Source organism: Dipodomys spectabilis, unplaced genomic scaffold (genome assembly GCF_019054845.1).
Source record: "Dipodomys spectabilis isolate Male_0828 unplaced genomic scaffold, ASM1905484v1 ptg000054l, whole genome shotgun sequence".
Classification (NCBI taxonomy): Eukaryota; Metazoa; Chordata; class Mammalia; order Rodentia; family Heteromyidae; genus Dipodomys; species Dipodomys spectabilis.
Window position 1 is genome coordinate 43,373,284 of NW_024870731.1, and position 14,502 is coordinate 43,387,785.

General features: G+C 57.7%; 1 protein-coding gene across 2 annotated transcripts in view; it reads right to left on the reverse strand.

The window, feature by feature from the left end:
• Positions 1–4,735: 4,735 nt before the first annotated feature.
• Positions 4,736–14,502, reverse strand: part of Slc6a6 (solute carrier family 6 member 6) — a 66,523-nt gene continuing 56,756 nt past the window's right edge. For both annotated transcript variants that reach the window (XM_042679635.1, XM_042679636.1), the window contains 5 exons: positions 12,326–12,463; positions 9,928–10,030; positions 9,339–9,439; positions 7,506–7,676; positions 4,736–5,351 (listed from right to left, as the gene is read on the reverse strand). In XM_042679635.1, the coding sequence (XP_042535569.1) occupies positions 5,211–5,351; positions 7,506–7,676; positions 9,339–9,439; positions 9,928–10,030; positions 12,326–12,463 (654 nt within the window). In that variant the 3' untranslated portion in view covers positions 4,736–5,210. The remainder of the gene's footprint in view (positions 5,352–7,505; positions 7,677–9,338; positions 9,440–9,927; positions 10,031–12,325; positions 12,464–14,502) is intronic.

Genomic DNA, 14,502 nt, shown 5'->3' on the forward strand with positions numbered 1-14,502 from the left:
GCTTCTTGGCCTCTCGGGGCCTGTTAGGTAACATGGCTGGACCGGACACTCTCAGGGTCCCTCCCCTTAGGAAAGCCACATGACTCCAGGATTCCGGGACTCCAGGCAAGAGAAAGCACATCCAGGCTGGCCGTCCTCGGGCTGGGCCTCTGCTATTTTCCCACACATATGCAATTGGGCCTGGCTGGGGGTGGGGGGCGGCCCTGGCCAGGCCTCCTCATATGCAATAGTCCCTCTGGCATCTCACACGCATCCGTCCAGACCTGACCTTCACCAACCCCGGAGCCCCCCCATCCCTGCATTTTGGGTGACATTCCCCCACCCCTAAAGCTGTATTTTTCTCTGGCTGAGAGCCTATTCTGTGTAAATTATTTTTCTACTGGGAGTTCTTGGGGCTCTCTGGAAGCACAAGCCAGCAGGCCAAAAGCTGCCAGTGATGTTTGGGCCCGTGTGTACCTCTGTCCTGCCGGGACTGCAGCTGGGGGCGGGGCGGCAGGTCACTGTTGGGATGAATTTTTAATAAATATTAAAATGCACTTAAGAGTAGGCTATTTGCTTTTTTAAAAAAAAAAATTCATGGGCTTACCAGGGTCAGTTTGTGTGTCAATCTTGTGTGATCTCACTTGCTTTCTAGAGCATTCATCCACTCAAAACCTCTGTCATGTCAGGCACTGGTGGCTCACACCTGTAATCCTAGCTATTCAGGAGGCTGAGGGCTGAGGATCATAGTTCAAAGCCAGCCCAGGCAGGAAAGCCAGTGAGAGTCTTAGCTCCAATTAACTAGGGGAAAAAAAAAAAAAAAAAAAAACCCAGAAGGGGAGCTGTAATTCAAGTGGCAGAGCGCTAGCCTTGAGCAAAGAAGCTCAGGGACAGCGTCCAGGCTGAGTTAAAGCTTCAAGACACACACACGCACACACACACACACCCCTCTACCATTTACTGGGTTTCAGGTGGTCTGAGCTAGAGTGCAGATTCTGGTGACATCAGCAAGCCAGTAAGCAGCACGGGCTCATCTCAGGAGGCTACCTTACACCTTAGTTCAGAGTAGCTGGCTGATAGGCTGAGTCACCAGTGCCTGGCAAAAGATCTGAAACGGTGTGTGTGCGTGTGTGTGTGTGTGAGTTCTAGGCCGGGGTGCCGTCCCTGAGCTGTTTTTGCACAAGGCTAGTGCTCTACTGCTTGAACTACAGCTTTATTTCCAGCTTTTTGGTGCTTCACTGGAAATTAAAGTCTTGTGGATTTTCCAGGCTGGCTTTGAACAGTAATCCTCAGATCTCAGCCTCCTGAGTAGCTAGGATTACAGGAGTCAGCCATCAGCGCCCAGGTGCTGAAACTTTGAGCATCAACCCAGCACCACCTCTGCCTGGCTCACGGGCCTACCATCCCCCCTGCTTCCTGCATCCCAAGGTCGCAGTCAAATCGTGGGAGCCCTCGAATACTGTATAAAATGGCCTTCAGGCTGGTGCATTATAAAAAGTCCTATCCCGAGGTTTCTCATTATGATACGCAACTATTCCCAACCCTGACAGCCTTCTGCTGGAGAGCAGGCCTGAGCCCGCAAGGCGCTTGCCAAATACAACACACGTGTTGAATTTTAAAAAGGAAATGTTTATTGTCATGTTATAAGGTGATTACAAACTCCTCTAAAAAAAGCAAAGATGAATTTAAAATATTGATATACATATTTATCTAAAAAGCAAAAGAGGGGAAAAAAACCCTGCAAAATACAGGGATCCATATCATAAAACATTTATACACAAAAGCTCGTATACTGCGAGACTGGAGACTGACTCACACGCCAGGGTCTTGCTCAGATACAAATTCCTCCTCTCGTTGGTTGATTTCAGTTTTTTTGGTTTTTATTTTTTACAAAAGTTTAAAATACCTTAAAAATATTTTGAAGTTTTTAAAAAAATGTCCTGATGAGCCAGACATATTTCTGGAAGGAGGCAAACCCACGTTCTTGGCTTTTTCTTGTGCTGAATACAGAGTCACAGTTGTTAGGGATTGGGAAGATTAATTGGGTAAAAAAATAATAATAATGGAGTAACCATCTCAGATTGAAGCCAGATATATAACAAGACGCCCACGTCCTCCTTGCGGAAGGAGAGCAAGCCTGCGGAGACGGCCCAGAGAACTAGGGCAGCCAGCTTTCTCTGAAGATGCCATGTTTCTGAGGGAAGGCCTGGAGGGGGAGGGGGGGCTCTCCCTTCTGCTCCCTGGGTTTAGTCTTGTGGCTTTGCACTGGATGGGGGTTCGCAGACAGAGGTATTTACAGCACCCATGCGACGGGCCTGAGGGCTAGGTGAGACCTTGAGGGGCTTTCGCTCTGGGGTGCCTTCCTGGCTTGTGTGTCTTGGGGGAGCAGTAGGGGCTCTGCTCTGACTGGCTGCCCAGAGCGCGTCTGGTGGAGAGCTGCAGTGCGGGCGAGGCTGGTGCTGTGCTGGGAGAGCCGCGGGAGGCCGAGGGGTGCCTCCTGCTCCCTCCCGGGGACCAAGGGCTCCTCCTAGGAAGCCTTGGGCCTGGGCTGCTTTCCTGCTGTGCGGGGGTCTCAGTCCTCCCCATCTCCTAGCCAGGAAATGGAGGGTCACTGGGGTGGTGGTCAGAGCTCATTTCTCCTCCAGGCTGGGGCCTGGGGTCTACGGGTGGGGGAAGGTGTGTGTTTCCTATGGTGGAAGCCGGCCACGCCCACCTCACATGCACACCTTGGAGATAGTACAGCAGGCAGTCAAATCTCCATCCCCCCCCCCCCCCCCCCCCGTCTGCTCTGGGCCTCGGTTTCCCCATGTACAATGAAGACATTGGATCAGGGACCTTGGCGCCCTTCCCCCACTGACCATGGCCCCAGGACCACCAATGACGTGTCCCCCGGGGCAGCTCAGCCATTTGTTTCCTTATGGTGCCTCTGCGCTTGCTGTCTGGCCCTGGCAGGCTGGGCGACGTGCGGTCAGAATGTCTGACCGTCCCAAGCAGAGAGCTACTTGGCAAGACACGGGTGGACCGGAGTCACGAGCTCTAATGAAAAAAATGTCACTCATACGGCGACACGAAGACAATCGTCACTGCACATGGGACAGAGCCCGGGAGCGGGCGCGGGACTGGAACTGGAGACAGGTGTCCGGGAGGCCGGGGACACGGGGGAGGAGGCGACCTTTCATCCAGGCAGCGCTGGAGACTTGGTCTGCTTGTGTCTTTGGTCTAGAATTTGGTCTGGGAATCTTATGAGAAGAGACTTTCTTCAGGCCTTTCCAGAATGTTGCAATTTGTCTACCAACCCAGAATACTGACGCCTTGCACGCGGGGTACCAGGGAGGGAAGGGAAGACGGAAGTGACCACAAGGCCCGCCCCGCTCTCCTGTCACCTGTCTTCACCCATCAGTGGTTAGTTTACTAAAGTTCCGTAAGACAGAAGAACACAGGTCACATAGCTACGCAGTAAGATGACGACAAAACAACAACACACACTCGATCAGACACCACGGCAACCATAAGTACATAGAAAAATAGGAACATGGTAGAACTGGTTGATGTTTGGAAAGGACTCGGCGTGGTTTGGCAGAGTACATAGCTTTGGAAACAGAGAAATGTATACACTTGTTGGAGACACGAGGTCCAGACTTGCCCCCGGGGGGAGGGGGGGGCGGGGGCAGGGGGGAGTCCTGACTCTTGCATTTGAGGAGAACCCCGCTCTCCAAGCTGCCAGCAGCCTTGTGGCCGCACGTGTGACGATGTGTCGGTTGGGACCATCGCTGGGCAGGCGGAGGTGTGTCTGCCCGTGTGCCCTGCTCCTGGCCCTGGCCTGGTCTGCCAGCTCAGGGGGGCCAGCCCCCTGCAATTCCAACCTTCTGCCAACCTTGCCTTCTCTCCTCCATCCCCACACAGTGAATGTCTAGCAGCAGCTACTGCCAGGCTTAGCGTGGAAGGCTCAAGGCCAGCCAGCTCACCACCACCAAGCTGCCCCCCGCCCACCGCACCCAAGATCCAGCCTCAAAAGTAGCTCTGGGCTCTACTCAAAGGTAGCTCCTTGCTGGCTGGGGTGGCCCTGGGGTGGCGTTCTGAGCGAGAGCGTGGCGAGTCTCCCAGCCCAGGGCAGTGAGGTCAGAGCCAAGGGGGCCGGGAGGCCAGGAGGGGCAACTCTCCGGGGACACTGCCGTCCTCACGCTGGGGCCACATGGCTTGGTCCACTCGCCTCCCCTTCCCTCCTCTCCTGTACCCTCAACAAATCCACGGGGCCTGGGGAACACCTAGCTCTAAGTGTCTCATGCCCACACTTCTGAGCTGGCTTCAGGCCCGAGCATGGAACGGCCCAGAACTGCCAGCATCGCCAGACACATGGGCCTCTGCAAGACCCCCGGCCCAGGGGCTCCCAGGAGCCTCTTCATGCTACACCTCTCCCTCTCTCCCTCTCTTTCTCTCTCTCTCCCTCTCCCTCTCTCCCCTGCCGAGGCTCCTGGTGGCTCTGAGAGTCCTACTGATTGTTCTCCCCAGCAACCGTTTCTGCTGGAGGCCTCAGCGGTAACCTCCGTCAGTTGTTCTGGTCTTGAGAGTTGGCTCATTATTTTGGCATCTATCTTCCTAAGACAAACAACGAAGAGGGTCTCCGAGTCCTCCTGCCCCTGGGCCTCTGCAGCTGGTGGGTCTTTCCTACCTGCACCAGGCATCAGAAGGGCTACACGTCTTAGATGTGCCTGCCATCCCAGGCAAACTGTACCCAGTGTGGATCTTTTGTTTCGTGTTGTTTTCTGGGGTGGGGCTGGGGGGAGCAGAACTTTCTGCCAGCTACATAAGCACCGAAGGACTGCTTTTGAGAAATTGAGATGTATTGCTGGCAAGAAAATCAATTCAAGTGGTAAAAGTGTATGACAGTCTCTTAAGTGTCTGTATAGTTACATGTTTAAAAAAATTACAAAGGAAGATTTTACCAAGTTCCCATCTAATTCAGTATGAAAGCTTGGCCTCCCCCGGGACATCTGCCCACAGGTTGTCTTTTTATACAAAATATCCCGAAATCAAAACAAGAGACACACATACACACACAATAAACACGCACGCACACACACACACCCACTCACACACACACACACATTTAACATTAACATTTTCTGTGACAATTAAAAAAAAATCCTAGTGCAAATGTAAAGCTCTGTAAACCTGGTCCTATGAGAATCTAATGTTAGTAAACAGCGGGAAAGCGGCCGGCCCGGGCGAGCTCACATCATGGTCTCCACGATGATGTGTGTTGGTTTCACCAGGGCGCCGTTCATGGTGGTGGTGGTGTTGAAGGGCACGGCCCCCTCCCGCTCCACAGCCCAGCGGTTGGGCTCCCTGGGGGTCAGCAGGTACTTGACTCTCTGCAGAAGCAAGCCGGGGGGGGGGGGGGGGGGGGGGGCGGGGCGGGGAGAAGAGGCCGTGAGCCGGCTGGTTGGCCTCACTGATTCACCATTCCTAGGCACTGCTGTGCCTGCAGCTGGGTGGGCCGTGTGGCAGGTCCCTACCCGCCCCCCACCTCCTGCTCTTGGGTCTCTCTGGGAAGGAAGGAGTGGGGCCACGGAGTTTGCTGGTCCCCTGAGTTGGAAAAGTAGTTTTCCCAGCCGATTCCAGGTGCGTGCCGCACACGTCTCCCTGCAGGTGCCCTTCCTGTCTGTGCCCTGGTGCCTTCAGTGTGGCTGGCTGCTGTGTAGCCCCGCAGCTCCGGGGGGAACCCTGGGCACCCCTCGGCCTCCTCAGCTGCCAGCTCCTCCTCACAGGCAGGCCCAAGTCCCTCAGACTCCCCCACAGCTCTGGGTTGGGGTGGGGGGGGGAGCTCTGGCCATTCTGGGCAGGTGAGTCATCTCATCATAGAAGGGAAGAACCCCAGACAAGCCATGCCAGAGCTGGCCCGGGGCCCGGGACGCCTGTCTCTAAGCCTGTGTCCTGCCAAGTGTCTGCGCAGACCTCGAGAGGCCAGCAGCTACAAAAATAAAAACGTTGAACAATGCAGTGCATGCGTGGTAGGTGCAAGCTAGGAAGTCTCATTTAAGATGCCCCTCTTCCATTTCTTTTCTTTTCTTTTTTTTGTCGGTCATGGGGCTTGAACTGGGCCTGGGCACTGTCCCTGTGCTCTTCAGTTCAAGGCGAGCGCTCTACCACTTGAGCCACAGCGCCACTTCTGGTTTTCTGAGTGGTTTATTAGAGAGAAGGCTCATGGACTTTCCTGCCTGGGCTGGCTTTGAACCACGATCCTCAGCCTCCTGAGTAGCTAGGATGACAGGCGTGAGCCACTGGCGCCCGGCTGCCCCCTTCCATTTCTTAAGACCTGGCAGCTCTTGGCCCGTGGCCCGCCTGGCTGCCAGCTGTGGACTTGGTCTTTGCCCGGCTCCAGCCCGGCCGCCTGGCAGCTGCCGGGGCCCACTGCTTCCTGCTGGTTGGGGGGCTGTCCACACTAAGGGCAGTACGCAAGCGCCGCAGGCCACCAGCGGGGGCCCAGTGTGGTGGTGTGCCGGCCAGGCATCCAGAGAACCTTCCTCACATACCCCAGCCATGCTTCTGCCCTCCCTCCCGTGCCAGCCAAACTCTGAGCGCAGGCGGACCAGTACTTTAAAAGGTGAGTGACCGCTAGGTGTCCCCACCCCGGCAGTGGGTCTCTAGAGACCCACCCCGCCCCCAGCAACACTGTGCCCACCTGGCACTCTGGGGGGCCTGGGTATCCAGGGTGGGGGCCTGGTTTGGCTCAGAGCCACGGCCACCCCAGGCTGGTGTTCCGCACGCACTGCGCAGTATGTCAACTCCTCAGAACCTACACCAGGTCCAACCCTGTGATACCCAGGAGGCCTTGCTGCCTGAGGCACGGTGCTGTCCCCCTCAGCCCCACCTCCGCCCCACACCTTCCCCCTGCTATCAACAGCCCCTCGGGGCGACTCCGGGCCCAAAGGAAACACAAGCCGCCTGTGGGGGAGGCAGAGCCCCGGGACATCCTGGCTCCAGATTTTTTTTTTGAAGAGAATAACAATAAAAAAGGTCCCAGAACAAAACAGTGTAGACTTGGAATCAGCCCAGACCCAAAGGTTAAAAGAGATTCTGAGAAGCGAAGTTCTTGGAAAGAGCCCTGGCCCTGCTGGCCTGGAGCACTGTGGGAGGAATCTGCAGGGGAGCTGGGGAAGCCGGGGGTGGGGGGTGGGGTGTCCCAGGCAGAGGGGGCCGCACAGCCCCAGGTCTGGAACCCGGCCGGGCCGAGCCAAGACGGGCTCACCCTCGGCTGGCTCCTGGCCAGGGGGGTAGGGGTAGGGGTTCCTGTCTCCCTCCTGGGATGAGGGATCCACAGGACCACTGTGCCCCCCACAGCCCAGCTGTCCCCCTCAGTGTCCCATGCGGAGACACCTTCCCCCACACTCAGCCCACAATGCACGTCTCCCACGGTCAAGCTCAACTTAGGACTCATAAAGGGCAGCCATCTTGCCTAAGGCCACCCAGAAAACCAGCAGAGAGCTGCCCTGGGCGCTACCCCCATTGCCCCTCTCCCCACTCACCACGAGGAACGGCCCCTCGGTCTGGCAGAGGCGGATGATGACGACCAGAGGGATGCACACCATGGAGGCCAGGGCCAGGCTCCAGCCCAGCCCGATGGCCCAGGTCGGGTACACATAGACTTTGTTGTAGGTTAGGGGTACATACTTGACCAGAGAGAAGACAAAACACCCCTGTGGAGAAGCAGACGGGGCGGTCAGAGTCCCAGGCTGTGCGGAGGCAGGGCTGCTGGAGCTGGGGCAGGCCTCAGCCCGGGGTGGATCTCTCCTAGGGGCCGCCTCACACCCGCCCTGCGGCCTCACATCCGCCCTGGGGCCTCACACGCACCCTGGGGCCTCACACCCGCCCTGGGGCCTCACACCCGCCCTGGGGCCTCACACCCGCCCTGGGGCCGCCTGCTCTGCCACCTTAAGGGTCTTGCTGGTGCCAGTCTGACAAAGCTGCCGGGTGCCTCCTGGTGCAGGAAGGCTGCACTCTCAGCGCAGCCGCCCTGGTCAGCCCGTGTACCCTCCCCTTACCTCTCCCCTGCCCCCACCTGTGCGATCTGGCCATCCTGGACTCCTCCCAGTTCCTGAGCCACTTATCCCGGAGCCTTCGTATGGGCTGTTCCCTCTGCCCAGCCCTCTTTTCCCTCAACTCACCCCACTCTCTCCAATGCCCCCCCCCCCCCCCCCCCCCCCCCGCTCACCTAGGCCCATTCAGACTGCACGCAGCAGGTGCACAGTAATGTGGGGCAGGGGTGAATGCCTGTTGTCTCCCCTCCCCCTGCCAGCCTCCCCCTTCCAAACCAAGCCACGGGCCCAGGCTCCAGGCTGGGATTTGGTCGCGAGATTCCAAGTGGGGTGGGGTTGGCCCTGAGGGCCCCAATACTGCGCACCTCGGCCTGGCAAAGAGGCTGGTAGGAGCCCCGCTCCTGAATGAGGTGGTCATAGGCCATCTACAACTGGGCCCAACTCCATCCTGTGACAAATTCTGCAGGGTACAGCATGGTGGGAGGGCGCCCAGCCCTGCCCACTTTCTCATGGTTTCTGCCTGTGGGGCTCTGGCCCTGGGGCGGGGGGGGGGGGGGGGCAGAGAGGAGTAGACAGGGGTCAGAGTGGTAAGAGGGGCGGGGGGCAAACACAATGGAAGATCAGACCCAGAGAAGTGAGTGTGTGCTGGGGCCAAGTGTGCCCACCGCTAGTGCTGCTGGTGTTTCCCGCTGCAGGGGGGAGGGGCACACCGTCCTGATGGGAGTCCCGTGTCATGTTAAACAGTGATGGGGAAAAGGCCTTGCTTTAGAGGTAAGGAAACTGAGGCCCAGAGAAGTGGTGCGCTTGAGGCTGCAATTTGCAATTGGCTACGTTAGCAGCAGTTTGACCCCGCCAGGGAGCAGAGGTCACTGGGCCCGTTTACCCCCCATGCTGATTCCTAAATGCTAGGAGTGTTTCCGCCATCTGTGTTCCCTGTGGTGTGACAACGGGGTGCAGACAAGGTTTCCCACAAGCATCTAGGGTCTGGGCCGGACTTGGACATGGACAGGGCAGCGGCTTTTGTGATAGAGGAACTGCCACTTGCCAGTGGTTGAAGCACGGGCTGAAAGGTACATACCAAGGTGGAGCCTAAGATGGCGGCAGGGAAGGGAGAGCTCAGAACAGCCTGCTGCCACACCCCCTCCTCCATGGACAACGAATGGGCAGAACTCCCGACTCACCACGCCGCAGCCTCAGCTTGACCACTCCCCCCCCCACCAGCTCCTCGCCAAACACACCGCGACCAGCCCAACAACCAGCCCTTGCAGAATGGAATACTGGCTACCCGGTAAACATGCTGAGCCAGAGCCTTGTGGAACTCACCACACACAGGACTGGAGTGATGATAGCCCAGCTGTACTTCATCCAGGGCCCGGGCCGATAGCCGATCATGTCCTCAATCCCATCATAGAAGCTGTTACCGCCTGCAGGACACAGCGGGGGACACGGGTGATTGGGGTCCGAGGCCGGCGCCGCCCTGGGGCTGGGGTGGCAGGGCTGGGGTGTGGCCTCTGGGATCATCAGGCCTCTGTCTCCACACAGGTGTGGCATAACCAAAATGGTGTGGAACACAAATAATACAGGGCATCCTGTATCTTTTTGTTCTTGGTCAGTGTTAGGCAGAGCCCAGATCCCGGTATGGCAAACTTAAGCCTTAGGAGGTCAGCATGGGCCACTTGGGGGTGCTAGTTGATCACACACAGACCCTCATTCATCCAGGTTCTCTATTGGTCAAAGCACCTCTCACACCCGGCACCTCAGCACGGGGCTGTCTGTGATGTGACTACAGGGTGAGGCTTGCCCTGGAAAGGGCCCAGGAGGGCAAGGCCTTCCAGCCAAAGCCTCTCACACCTCAGTGAAAAGAAGCCCCAGGGAGAAGCCTGAGAAAGGATCTGCACAATTCTGTACTCACCATATATCCAGGCAATAACAAAACATTCAAAGAATGCAACCCACAAAAGGCATACACCGCTAGCTGCATAGTAGTCAAAGAGTTGAAACACATACATGCCACCCTGTGGAGGAGACAACAGAGAGGGTGATTGATTATCTGGTCTCTTACTGATCATATATAAAAATCTCTGGCAAATAAGCTAGAAAACACCAAAGGGAAATGCTTAGCATGCCTAGCAGCATGTGTACATACATGCATATATTATTTTAAGTGCTCGGCTTGACTCATGTCTGTACTCCTAGCTATTCAGGAGGCTGATGCCCAAAAGATCATGGTTCAAAGTCAACCTGGGCAATTAATCATCAAAAAACTGGATGGGAGGCATGCTTCAAATGGTAGCATGCCAGCCTAGCAAGTTCAAACCCTAGTACTGCTAAAAAAAAAAAAGTAAAAATGATCCAACTTTAGGTTTGACAAATTTCATTAAAACACAGGAAGAGAAAAACTGGAGGGAGGCAAATGACATGTCTTAGCAAAAGAGGGGGCCCATCTGAACAATGGGCCATCTATATCCAAAGGAGACGCCGCTGCTCCCCAGCGGCCCCAGCTGCTCGGTGTGTGGCCCGGGGTGCGGAGCGCGCCCTCGGTGGTGCTGGACGTCCATCTTCTCTTACATGTGCATCTCCTGCTGCCGCTCCTGCTCCCTCTACCCCATACGAGATCCCCCGCCTGATGCACCTCCCACTGTCCAGACGCCTGTACAGTGGAAGACCACTTGCTGAGCATGTGCGTGGCCCTGGGGTCTAGCTCAGCATTCAAAAGTAGGGTAGCCAGAAGCTGGTGGCTTAAGCCCATCATCCTGGCTACTTGGGAGGCTGAGATTGGGAGGATCGAGGTTTCAGGCCAGCTCGGGAAGAAAAACTTCATGAGCCCGATAAGCTGAATGAGGAAGGGAAGAAAAAGTTCATGAGCCCGCTAAGCTGAATGAGGAAGGTGTCACGCATCTACCATCCCAGCTATTCCAGGAATCCTAAGCTAAGGAGATTGCAGTCTAGGTGCTTGGCCTGGGAGGGAAATGAGATCCAATAAAAAATAAGCATAAAAACAGCTGGAGAGCTGGGCGCTGGTGGCTCACGCCTGTAATCCTAGCTACTCAGGAGGCTGAGATCTGAGGATCGCGGTTCAAAGCCAGCCCGGGCAGGAGAGACCGTGAGACTCCTATCTCCAATAAACCACCAGAAAACCGGAAGTGGCGCTGTAGCTCAAGTGGTAGAGCACTCGCCTTGAGCTGAAGAGCACAGGGACAGCAGCGCCTAGGCCCAGAGTTCAAGCCCCACAACCAGAAAAAAAAAAAAAAAAAAAAAAGGCTGGAGAGCTAGACACCAGTGATTCACACCTGTCATCCTAGATACTTAGAAGGCTAAAAGCAAAGGAATGTGCTTCAAAGCCAGCCTGGACAGGAAAGTCTGTGAGATGCTTATCTCCAATTAAACACACACAGACACACACAGACACACACACACAGACACACACACACACACACACACACACACACACACACACACACACACACACACACACACACACACAGAGGTTGGGGACATGAGTCAAATAGTATTAAGTGTGAGACCCTGAAATCAAACCCAAGTAATCCGTCCCTCCAAGAGCAGGACAGTTTGGCTGTGGAACAGAACAGCTGTGGTCAGCTGCTGGGGCCTGAACCTCTGCTTGCTGCCCTCACAGGGCCTGGGGCACAGCACACTCTGATGAGGGCATGAGGGAGGTGAGCTGCACTGGGGTGGGAGGGGGTGGGCTGGGGTGGGAGGGGGTGGGCGGGGTAGGAGGGGGGTGCACTGGGGTGGGAGGGGGTGGGCTGGGGCGGGAGGGGGTGGGCGGGGGTAGGAGGGGGGTGCACTGGGGTGGGAGGGGGTGGGCTGGGGCGGGAGGGGGGTAGGAGGGGGGTGGGCTGGGGTGGGAGGGGGTGGGAGGGGGTAGGAGGGGGGTGCGCTGGGGTGGGAGGGGGTGTGAGGGGGATAGGAGGGTGGTGCACTGGGTGTGAGGGGGTGGGCTGGGGTGGGAGGGGGTGGGCTGGGGTGGGCTGGGGTGTGAGGGGGGTGGGCTGGGGTGGGAGGGGGTGGGAGGGGGATAGGAGGGGGGTGCGCTGGGTGTGAGGGGGTGGGCTGGGGTGGGAGGGGGTGGGCTGGGGTGGGCTGGGGTGTGAGGGGGGTGGGCTGGGGTGGGAGGGGGTGGGAGGGGGATAGGAGGGGGGTGCGCTGGGTGCGAGGGGGTGGGCTGGGATGGGAGGGGGGTGGGTTGGTGTGGGAGGGGGTGGGCTGGGGTGGGAGGCGAGCTGCACTGGGGTGGATGGGGGTGTCCCGAGCCAGGGTCCCGTGTGCCGCCCGGGGACAGCGCTTACCTCCGTCACCATCGTCAGCCCCAGCAGGTAGCTGATGCTACACACGATGGCGATGAAGATTTCCCGACGATAACCCTTCCTTAGGAAGGACGGGTAAAGATCAACCAAGGATGTGATCTGTCCTTCGACCTCGACAAACTGAGGAGGGAAGGGAGAGAGAGCCAGTGAGGGAGCCGCCGCCGCCGCCGCCGCTGCTGCTTGGGGAGGGGAGAGGAGGGGAGCGGCCCAGGCACACACAAGGAGCCTGCCATTTCCCCACAGTCAGGCCTTGGATGTGATCAGGCCACGCTGGTCTATACACACAGCAAATAAGGCCCCCACTCTGGGCATCTTGTTCAGGCTGTTTCTGCTGCCAGAATGCCCTTCTCTCACAAGACTGAGGGAAAACTGCTTCCCCAGGAAGCCAGTGCCGACCCTGTGTTTTAGTTGTCATGACAACCACTCTCCTGGGGTAAGGGTGGTCCATGCTCTCTGGACCTTCGATACCATGCCAGGCCACACCGGTATGGCTGCTCAGACACGTGATGGAGCTGTGCCAAGCAGAGGTGACTCAGAACAAATCTGGGCCTCAGTTTTCTCATCTGTGGAATGGAGCAGTTCAGGCCGGACTCCTGTGATGGTTTTAACCCTTTCTCTCACAAGCCCAGAGAATGCCCAGGTATGCGTGGCTGTGTGTGGCAGCCGGACTCTGGGAATCTACCCCAAACATAAGATTTGCAAGTGCTTCCACAGTGGATGCTCTTGGTCTTTCTGTGACTAGCTGACCTTGCAGAGCACGACATATTACCACACAGAGCGCCACCTGGCTGCTTTAAACAGCAGCCTCGAGTGCCGTTCTCTGGACCTGCACCATCACTATCTAACCAATACCAAGAGATGCTGTCCACCCTTCTGCTCCTCCTGCCGGGGCGCCGCCCCTCCACCTACACTCAGCAGAGTGTGAGCCTGTCTACACCAAGTTCCTCTAGGGCAGCCTCCGGGCTTAACAGCCCACAGCAGCCAGACCAGACGGCTCCGCGGGCCCTCACACACCCCAAAGTGGACCTGGCTCCTTTGCATCTCCAAGCGCCCACAGCTCAGGCAGCAGGAAGGATCAAGGAAAGGGGCGGCGAGCAGTCCAAGAGAAGACGCCCGGCTGCCCAGATCAGGGGAGAGGCCCGGGCGGGGGGGGGGGGGGGGGGGGGCGGGGTTTGCAGGGAGAAGGCGGGGGATCTTCCACCCCCATGGCTGGCTAGCAGGGGGAATCCGAACCTGAGCAGCTGCTGTGCTTTAGGAGTAACACAGCTCCTCCCTCCCTGGAGATGCTGGCAGCACAGCTCCTGTGCTGCCAGGAATCGGGACCAAGCCTGCCCAAACCCTCATTTTCCAGCTCCCCGCACAGCCTCTTCCAACCTTCCTGGCTCATCGGAGATGGGCCTCGGTTTCCTCCTCTCCCAAGTGGCAGGGTCTGGCCAGGATGTTGAGAGAGATCTGACATTGTTAGGAGTCACCTGACAGCTGAGTATGGCTGACTCACCTCTGCAGGGGGAGCTGGGCACTGAAGTCAGCTCCCTCCTCCTGGCACTGCCCGTTTGGGGGCCCCTTGGCTATCTATCAACAGGGACCTGCCTCCCCCGGGGGAGGGGGGCTCCCAGATTGGCCCACCAAGAAACAGCAGTGCGATGCCCCGAGCCTCAGCAGGCCACTCCCCACCACGGCAAGAAGCCCTGGAAGAGCGCAATGGCTACTGCCTAAGTGACCACGTCCGGCACACGAGGCCCTGCCCGAGGCTGCTGTGCACTTCCAGCTTCTGGAACTCACAAGGAGAAGCTGACAGAGACAGAGCAACAGCTCGGGGCCAAGCCTCCAACTAGCCGCAAGGCCCAGGCCTTCGCTTAAGCCTCGGGGCGGAATAAGGAGACAGTGGGGCAGTGGCCACGCCTGCCTGCCTGCCTTCCCAGGCCAGGGTCCCCTCCCCTGCCCTGGGGGCAGGCCAGGGCAAGGCTGGTGCTTCTCAGGGCAGAGCTACTGTGTGGGAAGACTGCGTGGCTGCCCCCTGCAGCTGGTGTGGGTGACTTTTGTGTACTGTGCCACACAGGGGGGCGTAAAAGCTGGCATGGGGCCTGGAACAGGCTAGCACCTAGCATGGTGGCGTTCCTATCCCCGCTTGGGGACACCTCCCCTAGGGCTCAACCACA